Source organism: Thalia democratica, chromosome 4 (genome assembly GCF_965202585.1).
Source record: "Thalia democratica chromosome 4, ktThaDemo2.hap1.1, whole genome shotgun sequence".
Lineage (NCBI taxonomy): Eukaryota > Metazoa > Chordata > Thaliacea > Salpida > Salpidae > Thalia > Thalia democratica.
Window position 1 is genome coordinate 40,734,052 of NC_139168.1, and position 11,120 is coordinate 40,745,171.

The 11,120-nt window shown below is 25.6% G+C and overlaps 1 protein-coding gene across 1 annotated transcript; it reads left to right on the top strand.

The window, feature by feature from the left end:
• Positions 1-906: 906 nt before the first annotated feature.
• LOC145834965 (uncharacterized) lies at positions 907-10,212 on the top strand. Its single transcript, XM_082942494.1, has 4 exons — positions 907-1,004; positions 8,050-8,232; positions 8,778-8,862; positions 9,616-10,212. The coding sequence occupies exons 2-4, from the start codon at positions 8,050-8,052 to the stop codon at positions 10,110-10,112; spliced, it is 765 nt and encodes a 254-aa protein (XP_082798620.1). The 5' UTR covers positions 907-1,004; the 3' UTR covers positions 10,113-10,212.
• Positions 10,213-11,120: the final 908 nt, after the last annotated feature.

Genomic DNA, 11,120 nt, shown 5'->3' on the forward strand with positions numbered 1-11,120 from the left:
TTATATATCGTAAGTTTAATTTTTAGTTTTGTTTTAATAAATATAAAACTTAGTTGGGACGAAATATTCATTCAACTGTTAAAAAAATCAAATTATATGCTTAAAGGCCTTATATACTTAAACGTAAACCTGAACTAAAAAAAAAATATTTAAAAAAAAGCTGAGTGAGCAAAAAATACTTATGTTATTTTTATTTCTAATTGTTTAAATTCCACTTTTTAATTAGTTATTAAAATTTTTGGGTCAGCTGGGTTAGGGATAAGGGTCTTAAAAAATAAACAAAGATACTTTAAGAAAAAGTTCTGACTCAGCTTTTTTTAGCTCGGACTGACCCATAAGTACACTTTCCTGCTAAAATTTCTATTTATAAAATAATTTCTAGCTTTGTTATCCTTTAAACGCTTTTTTTTTTTAATTTATATAATTGAAATATAAATCGATAGTACTATGTGTAAACTTAAATAAATACAAATAATAAAACGGTTTTAGCAATTTAGCATAAAAAAAATTTTGACTTAAAGTTTGCAGCTGACAGGTTTAAGTCAAAAAAAGAACAATAAATAGGGTCGGCTGCATTTGTAAGTTTTTGGAAAAATTTTCATTCATAACATTATGCAAACTTATGCAAACAAAATAAATTGATAATAGTAGAATACTAAGAGCATTTATAGACTTCTCCCTAACCCACCTTACACAAATATATAAAAAATAAACTGAAAAAAGAATATTACTCACAAAACTTAAAATAAAGCAAAGTAAAATATTAGCCAATCAGAAGCGACCTTATAACTGCAGCCGACGCTAATAGGTAAGCTAAAATGTAATCTGCGAGTTAGGGAAATTTATAATTTTCAAACTTTCTATGTTCACTTAACTTAAACTCTCTAACTTTACTTTGAATTAAACTATAAAGGTAAAAACAAACTGGTGATAATATATAGAAAACAATTACTTAGACTGAGTCTCTAACTGGGCAAGTATTTAAAGTTCTCAAACACAAAATAGTGAGTAGTAATAACAACAATATTGTTGTTAAATTATAAGTTATAAATGAAAGAGATGCATTTTATAACTGCACAAGGCGTTAAAAGGTATCCGTGGTGTGCAAATCAATAACCGAAAGGTTTTATCGTGCACCAAGTCCTTATACCAAATATTTTGTGCGTATTTTTATTGCTCAATAAACTGTAACTGACTTATTTTTAAAATTATTTTTACTTATTATTTATACTGTTGACTATCAGTCGTAACCATGGTTTTCCAAAAAGAGCAATATGTCTATTTATAGATGATTTTGATTGTTAGGTGTAAAAAAAAATAATAATTAACTAACTAATTAAAGGAAGATATTTATTAAAGCGAGATCTTTTAATTGTGAAGAGAGGACAGTTCTAAAAATAAGTATGGAAAGCAAGGGTCTAAACTCTAAACCTTTCTTAAATACCATTCAAATACTAGCTCAGGGGTCAGTAAACTGCAACCTGCAAGCCTTTTTTGATTTTTAATGAGTTGATAGTTGTTTTTTCACTTGACAAAATTAGACTAGACTGAATAAGATTAAGGCCATAGGGGGGGTAGAAGCCATTTTTTGACCAAAAATGACATATAGACTTATATTATAGTAAATTTCATAATCTTTCAGATGCTTTTTTTAGATTTTAAAAATATTAAGTAACTTTTTTTTTATAACCGGTTATATAAAGGGTTGTCTTTATAAAGGGTATATAAAAGGTAACTTTAAAGCCGTTTTTCTCGAGTTTTTAAAAACGGGCTTTAAAATCTATCTTCTCCTTCATTTTTCAAGATATCTTCTTCAAATTTTCAGGAAATGTTCCTTACATTATGAGAAAAAAACGTTATTTGTGAATTTTTATAGTTTTAAAAAATAAAAATTTTATGACAAAAATAAATAAAAAAAAGTGATTTTTTATCAAAAAAAAATTTTTTTTTTCAAAAAAAAGGTATTTTTACTTGAAATTTTTTAAAGTCACAAATAACGTTTTTTTGTTATTGTATAAAGAATAGACTGTGAAAGTTTGAAGAAGATTGCTTAAAAAATGAAGGAGGAGATAGATTTTGAATGCATTAGTCTTTTTTCGCCGTTTTAGTTTTTCCTTCCCCATAAGGAACCTGTTATGCGGCCCGACTTTGGCCGGTCATATCTCAAAAACTAATTCAAATTTTTTAAAACGGTAAAAAGCAACGTGAAGCTTAGTAAAAACTCTATAAAATAAGATCAACTTGTAAAAAACATGGCCTACCCCCCCTATGGCCTTAAGTGCTCAGAATAAGATAGACAATTCTTTATCAAAACTGTTGTAAATTTTGCAGAGCTGTTGTTAATTGTACAATCTAGTATATATATTTTTAAATTCTATTTAATGTATTATAACAGGGTTGCCACACACTCAGGGAATCTCAGGGAATTTTCAAACTGTAGAAAATCTCAGGGAAACTCAGGGAATTTTGGCATTTTTCTTTTAACTCAGGGAAGTTTTGATTTTTTCTCTAAATTTCAGGGAAGTTTTTGAAAATCTCAGGGAAATTTTTTTCTAGATCTAGAATGAGGTTTAGTTCATCCAGTTTCAATATTTTGGTCAAAAGTAGTAATTTTTATTATTTAAGTGGTTATTTAGAATTTTTTTAGCCTTGCGGCTAGTTCTTCAATATTCTTAGTATTAACATTGTAGTTTTTTTAAGTTTTAAATTTATATTTACTTAAGTAAAATCAAACAGTTTAGAGAAATGAAAGTTGTTGTTAACTATTAATTGAAAAGTTCTAATAAACTTTTTATTTTTAGTTACTTATGTAGTTTAAAAAACACTATGTTGTACTATTAGTCCTTTATCATTTTGCGCCACAAGATGGTTAGAGTCAAAGCAGGTAGCTGACAGAGCCATTTTAATTTGGCCTAATGTTGTTAAAATGGTACAGTACTGGAAAAAACTGCCTGGTTACAAACAGCCACCAGGTCAAGATTTTATAACTATAAGCAATGCTATGAAGGATGATGTATTAATTGAATTTTTTTAGCTTTGTTGCCTTAATTTTGGTTCTATATTTAACAAGGTATCAGGAAAACAGCCCAAGCATTCCTTTCATGTATGATGATATACAGAAGTTAGTATACAAGTTAATGAATATTGTTTTTACTACTTCTTTCATGGAAGCCCATTCAAATGGAAAAAAAACTACTTGAACTAAATAATGAGCATTTTCAAAATAAAAGTTTTCACAAAAAAAAATGTAGAGTTAGGATGTGCTGCTTCTACTTTAATTCAAGATTTGCTAAATCAAGGTAAAGTTTCTAACATTTTGTTTAAGTCATTTCACAATGAATGTAAACTTTTTAAATTTGCTATAATAAAAAAATTAAAACAAGAATGACTGTTGGTTTGAACTTTTTAAGAAGGGCTGCTGTTTTAAATCCGGCATGTCTAATTGGAATTGGTAAAGACCGTTGTGTCAGAAACTTTACAAGGTTGGTCCAACAACTTGTCAGCATGAAGATACTAAAAGCAAAAGAGGGTGATGACAGCATTAATCAATACATTGATTTGTTAAGTTCTTCTAACACTCAAATACTTTTTGAAATTTTTCTTGAAAAAAGTCACAGTTTAGACACCTTTTATTTTGACACACTCGATATCCCAAGCAAGTATAAAGATTTAACAAGAGTCCTTGAGGCTGTTTTTGTGCTTCACAATGGCCAGGCAAGTGTTGAACGGGGCTTTAGCTTAAATAAGGAAGTAATATCAACTAATATGGGAAAGATGACAATAAGGTCCCGAAGAATGATCAAAGATCACCTTGTAGAAAGTTAACTAACAAGTTTACACAAAGTTGTGCGAAAATTTAGTTTTTAATTTTTAATTGGTTTAAACCTTTTAAGATTGAGTTTTTGAAAACTGTTTAATAAATTTAATGCAGAAGCATACACATACAATACAACCTTCCTTTTATTATTAAAGAAGAAAAATGAGAATGAGGTATTAATAATTTGTAGAACAAAATATATTTCATGCTTCTTTCATCAGTTGTATACTAAGCAATAAAAATAAAGTTTGAAATTTAACTTATATAGTGGAAATGCAATCAAAGTAATTAATAATAATAAAGCAAAGAGTAATTTTTTTTTTAGTTGCATTGTTATTATAATTACTTATGTATTGTTAATTACTCTTTGCTTAATTATTATTAATTACGTTGATTGCATTTCCACTATATAAGTTAAATTTCAAACTTTATTTTTATTGCTTAGTATACAACTGATGAAAGAAGCATGAAATATATTTTGTTCTAAAAATTGAGTCTCATTTATATAGTTTAAAAGAATTCATTTTAATGTCAAATAATGTTTAATTAATAATTTGTGTTAGAAGAGAAACATTTTTTTTAAGATTTAAAAAATACTCAGGGAAACTCAGAGAAATTTAAGGTTACTCAGGGAAATTTTTGGTCACTCAGGGAAGATTTTTTGGCTCAAAGAGTGGCAACCCTGTTATAAATTTTCAAACCATTTGAACTTAACTTTAAAAACACTTCTATTTTTCTCCAGTCTGAAAAGTGATAAATTGGATGCGACCAAAGATAAATTATGACCTATGAAAAGTAAGTACAACCACTACACTAGGTATTCTGGGATCTGAAATAATAAAAAAGAGTCTAAGGTACATCAGATATTCTGTGAATGTAGAGAAGAGAAAAAGTAAAATTACAGCCGTTAATGCTTTTTTCAAGCTATTAAATCATTCCACCCTCTGTTCTTTTTACACACACAAATTTGAATCTCAGGCTAGTTTTTTTCTACATTTTGAATGAGATTTATTTTGTTGTTTTATTACCTTTTTTTTTTAAAGAGCTTTATTTTAAAAGATTCTTTTAAAATTTGAAAAAAACCCAGGATTAATTAGGACAGTTTTTGGTCACTAAGGACACTTTTTTTGACTCAAATAGTGGCAAACTTTTTTAAGTTAAAAACAAAACTCTACCATATTAGTTTGAAGCTACATGGGAAGTAAAATTGTCTTTTTACAAAAACTAAATACTATGGCTTTTGTATAAATTCTACGTAATGTATAAAATACTTATAGAGAGTCTTTATAGAGAAAAAAAAATACTAGGTATAAAAATATAAGCTATTTTGTAAAAGGGTTTTTAATTCAAATGTGTAAATTTATATTTGTCATTGTTAATTTTCAAAAAGTTACCATAAATCTATCTACTTTTTGTTTTATAAGCTTTCTAAACTTTTGCTTTGGCGAGTCTACAATATTTAGGAAGCATCCATTAAACAAATTTAAGTTTTTTAAAGCTGATTAAAAAAAAAACTTTTTGAAATAAAGTAATTTAAAAGGTGTATTTTTTCAATATTTTTTTCTTTAATTTGAATTTCTTAAATTAATTATTTCATTATTAGTAATGGACGCACTGTAACTATTTACGAAGATAAGTTTAACTATATGAGAGAAGATTTTTTGTTAAATAGTTTTTTTTTTTTGTTTTTTTTTAGAGCCTTTAATTAAAAAACAAATCAACTACCAAATCTTATTTTTTTATTTCTAGGGTTACTTAAAGTTTTTCAAAGCTATTTAAAGTATCTGATACCTGAGATAAAACTCAACTAAATAAGATATGCTTGTAAAAAGTGATGGGCTTATCCTCCTATGTCTTTAGTCAAAGCTAACTTATATTGTAAAGATTTAAAAACTATTTTTGTTCATATCTTAACGTAAAACCAAATTTTTTTAGCAGATGTTTGTTTTGTTTATTTGCTATTGTAATTGTTTTTTTTAATATTCAAGCTTGGTTAAAGTACATTTTTCAGTTTATAACTTATACTATTTTTTAATCAACTTTCTCATAAACTCAGGATAGTTTTTGGTCACTTATGCTAAGTTTTTTCCTCAAAGAGTAATAAACCTATTTTTGTTCAGACACTACAGCTTCATTTTGTGTAGTTTCAAAGATATACTGTTCCTGGCAGACTTCCCACTTTCCTATATATTTTTTAGTTTTTATGAAAAATAACTAAATTTCAGTACTTTTTTGGTTAGTGCTAAAAAATGTTGTGGTTATACACCAGATTATTTTTGTATCATAAGTATTGTTTATATTTTAAAGTTACGGTTTAAAAACAAAGTTTTAAAACTATACTAAATTTAAAATTATGTTACACAGCAATTTTTTAGATTTTGCTAGTATCCTTTTTTTATGTGGAAGAAATAAAGAATAGAAGGTATAGTATTTATGGTATAAAATCTCATAATTTTTTATACAGCGGATAGTTCCTTATCTTAGATCATTAATTAAATACTGTTTTTGTTTGAAGATTAAAGCATGCTCTAAAGTAAGACGTTGTTTAAAATATATAAATGTTTTAAAAGTTAAAGAAAAAGTTGGCTTTTAGTAAATGATTCTACTTTGTCCACTACTAAATAAGTTACTAACTAATAACTTCAACAATATTTACCTGTATATTAATAAGTAAATATTATTTGGAAAATAAAAAACAGATCATTAACTAATTTTACCAATAACATTATTTTAAGACTATAGAGGAATTTTTTTTTTACTAAACCTTTCTTTTACTTTTATTTTTAAGTTCAAACCAGATACTATTAAGATATTTTTAATAAAAAATGATGTTTTTGTAAGTTTTGTCAATAGTTTCTAATGCAATTATATGAAGAAGAAATTTTATTGCCAGCCTGGTCTAAATATCATCCTATGTTTTCTAACAAATGGGTGCACGACAATTCAAATTCTTAAAAAAAAATTGAAATGGCCACAACTAAAAATTAATGTATATTTGTCAAGTATAAAAAAATACATATTTAGTTCCTATTAATATCTACAAGCAATTTTTTTCTTTATGCAAAATGTTAAAAAATTTTTGAGATATGGCTTAAATAAAGTAAAAAATATAGTTATTTATATTAATTTTAAAATAGCTCTAAAAATATTTAAGATTTTACAAAGATTGTGGCTTGTAGATTTTGTTTAGATCTACATATATATTTTTTATTAAAAAAAAAATTATATTACTTTTTGAGAAATAGTCTTTTAAATTTTTGTTTAAGATTTTGAGTTGTCCTAATTTGAATTGCCATCTTATCCTAACAAATTAAGCTCAAATTTTAAGATAATGCTTCTTCTAATATTTAGGAAAACTTTCAGGTGTATGAAAAAATATAATTATAACCAAATATGAAATGAATTTATTTTTATTAAAAAACTTATTTTCTTTAAGTTGACCATAATTTTATTAAGAAATAGTATATTAAATATTAAAATACTGAGAAAGTTTTAAAACAGTTGCTCAAAAACTGGAGGAATAGGTAGATTATTAATAAAACTATTTTTCTAGGTAATCTTAGTTGCCACCTTTCATTAGGTAACGTTTAAACTCTTTAACTAAGAATGCCTTAATAACAAAAGTGTTTATGATAAAAACAACAAGTAGCTTGGTTATTAATGTAAAATATAAATATACTTTTGTACAAACTTAATTTTAAGTATAGTCAGTTTTGTAAAAATTTTCTACACAAATAGCAGAGTCGCCACTCTTTTGAACAAAGTAAGTAGGTCTGAGTGACTATAAACTAGTCTGTGTTTATCGTAATTAAAAAACATTTCTCTGAGGCATTTATGTAGTAAAATTACATTGTACTTATGGTCAATACAAGAGTGACTGTAAATGCACAGCGCACTCTATATTTATAGAAAAATAAATTAAAGAATCAAAACATTAAACGCTTAGTAAAATGTTAATTAAGAATTGTATGAAATATGTTTATTTTTTATCTCTATACTCAGTTTTAAAGCAGAAAATTATTGTTTGTAAAAATACTGCTGTAAACGAATGTTTAATCTGACAAAAAGATATATACAACTATATAGTTAACTATCATTAAATTAAAAATATTTTGCAGATGACTAGTATAAATCATACTAATATAAATCATACTGTAAACGAATGTTTAATCTGACAAAAAGATATATACAACTATATAGTTAACTATCATTAAATTAAAAACATTTTGCAGATGACTAGTATAAATTGTGTGTTCTGTCATTTTCCAACTTGTTATAAGAACCTTGGCGATTTATTGGGTCCTAACTATGCATCAACAACAGAACTGATAAAATATGCATCACAGCTTGAAGATACTGAAAACTTTTACAATGATAAAATTTCACAAGATCTTTATCATTCTAAACAGCCTCAGGTTATTTAATCATGGATTATTATTGATTTTTTCAAATTTAAGTTTTATATTGATGTCCTTAAAACTATTTACAATAAACGTCAATTTAAAGTTATAACTTCAATTTTAGTAAGTTAAAAAAATGTTTTTGTTGTTTAGTATGTATTTCTGCTTTTTTTAAGATTTAGTAACATTATAAATTAATATACTGTTAAAAAGTTAAATACTCTAAGTTGATTTTTTAAATAGCTTCTTAATAAAAACAGGTATATAGATAACATATGTTTACATACTGTACATAATGTTTGTTTGTTTTTGAATAATTACTTCCACTGGTCAATTTAAGGTTAAAGTTTTTATAACTTACACAGACTTGCTCTTCAAAATTTTAATTTTAATTATAAAAGTATGGAAAATAAATCTGTACAGTGTTGCAATTGTTTATTTAATTTTAAAAAGAACTAACTATTTTATTTGTTTTTAGTCAAAAAAACACATTTTAAGTTGATTAATATAGTGTAAAATTATTTCAGTAATCAATGATGCATTTTAATTTCTTTTAACAGGTTTTAGTTGACAAAATATCAAAAATATGTTACTTACCTATGCCTTATTTAGACACATTAAATTCAAACTCCGAAAAATTTAAAGGTAGTTTTTGATTATTTTAAAATAGAAACTTTTTTGTATATTTTTATTAGATTTTATACCAGGTTTGTATAAAAGCATTTATTTTAGGATTTCCATGATAATTTAAATTTCAATAATTTAAATTAATTTATAAAATTTTTATAAGGCCACAAAAAAAGAATTTTTATTTAAAGAAACAAAAAATTCTCTTTTAGTTCTAAATAATAAGATAATAATAGTAAAAAATAAATTGAATTAAGTATTTATAAAAAGAGGAAATTACATTTTAATAAGTTATGAAACTTATTTTAGTCATATCGCAAAAAACTAATAAAGTTTTTTAGAATATGAATAAACTCTCATTTAGGTATAGTTAATAAGATTATGATATAAAATACGTTAAATTTTTAAGTATCTAAATCATTATAGCTTTTTTCACTTTGCTTTTTGCATTAATACTGGCAATGCTTTTAGCATTTTTATTTAAAGTTGTTTATTCTAAAGATATAGTATTTATTTTGTTCCATTCACATTTTATACTATGGTATGTTAATTAGTTCAAGTGTAGCTAGAGGTGACGTTGTCTTAAATAAACAACATTCAACTTAATCATCTTGTACTATTAAAGAAAATTTCTTTAAGCTTGTTATGTAAATTAGATAAGTGTTTTAAAAGCATAAGTTACTGAAGTAATTTATAACCTCTTTAGCCTAATTTTTAACATTAGAAACTTTTATTTTCAAGCTATTTACTGTATGAAATTACACTTAATAGGCGAAAAAAATATAAAAGAAACGTGCTCAACTTCTAAAGTAGCAATGCTAAACTTAGAACTGATATTGGATTTTCTCCTTAACGAAAGAACACGCCGCAACTCGTCCAAGGAAATGGCCCAAATCCCTGGTTTTGTCGGACCCATCACCGTAGTTTCAATGACCGATGGGAAACTGGACATCAACGCAAGAGTGACAAAAGAAGGACTCGCACAGGCGCTGTCTTTCGTAGAAGATTTTGTTCTGGTGAACATGAAGGAAGAAGGGAAGTCTCTTTACCTTCCGAATGGTGAAATGTGGGCACACGGGGACTGCCTGCTACACGCCCCAGGTGTGTATTGTTACGGAAACCAAGTAATGAACCTGTACACTTGCGTCAGAACTCGAAGTTTCTGGCAGTGCTTTTCATGTTTGAAAACCGGTGCTACTATAGCTACTGAAAGTCCCAAGGCTAACTTTCATTACCCTTGCGCTGTAGAATTAGGGTTTATTAATTGAAATTAGGTTCATCATTTATTTTAGGCAATAAAAAAGCAACAATAATAGCTCAAAATTTTTGAAAATCATTCTAACTTACCACAATGATTTGTAATAATTTTTTTATTCACTGCTTTCAGATTATAAAGTAATAAAGCAAACATCAAATATTTATTTCTTGTATTTAAAAAATTTTAAACATTGTAAACAATATTTGTAGGCATAGCTATGATATATAAGTTTCTTAACATATTTAAGCACATTGAAGTTAATTTTATTTTTGTTGTTTTTGAACTTAATGAAATGTAAAGGGATTTAATAACATAACTGAGCTTATTAATTTTTTTTTTCATTTTCATTCTTATATTTTTTAAGAGTGTTCTTTGAAGAAGCTTAAAAAACTATTTTGGTCCACAAGAAAAAATAAAGCATCTTTACTGCAGAAGAATACTAAATTGTTAATATGTCATGCTTTTGTTAAAGTATATAGGGTAGTTTTATTGCAATTTGATTTTTTTTGAAAGTTAATATACACTTTTATAAAATAGTTTCTATACTCTGCTTATTTCTTAAATGAAGATCTGTATTTCTCCCAAAATTTAACGGTTAAATGACAATTCAAATTCGGACAACTTAAATTCCGACAATTGAATTTGTTAAAAAAATATTTAAAAGACTATGTCCTAAAATCCGTTAACACATAGAAACATATGTCAGTGTAATAAAAGAAGGATACTGTATAATTTGTTATTATTATATATTCCAGTGAACTTGTTTCACTAGGATCTTTTGTTAACAAACACTTAAATTTTTGAATAGTTATATCCCAGAAAGTAATATAAATTTGTAAAAAATATATATGTAGATCTTATTAATATCAACAAGCCACTTTTTCTTTTTTGCAAAATCTTAAATATTTACTAAAATTAGCTATGTTTTTTACTTTATTTTAACCCATATCTCAAAAAATATTTAATGTTTTGCAAAAATAAAAAAATTGCTTTTAGATATTAATAGGACCAACACATA

Coding starts and splice junctions, on each gene's coding strand:
- LOC145834965 (XM_082942494.1), top strand. CDS start 8,050: ATGACTAGTATAAATTGTGTGTTCTGTCATTTTCCAACTTGTTATAAG. Junction 8,233..8,777: donor ATCATTCTAAACAGCCTCAG/GTTATTTAATCA, acceptor TTCTTTTAACAG/GTTTTAGTTGACAAAATATC. Junction 8,863..9,615: donor AAACTCCGAAAAATTTAAAG/GTAGTTTTTGAT, acceptor TACACTTAATAG/GCGAAAAAAATATAAAAGAA.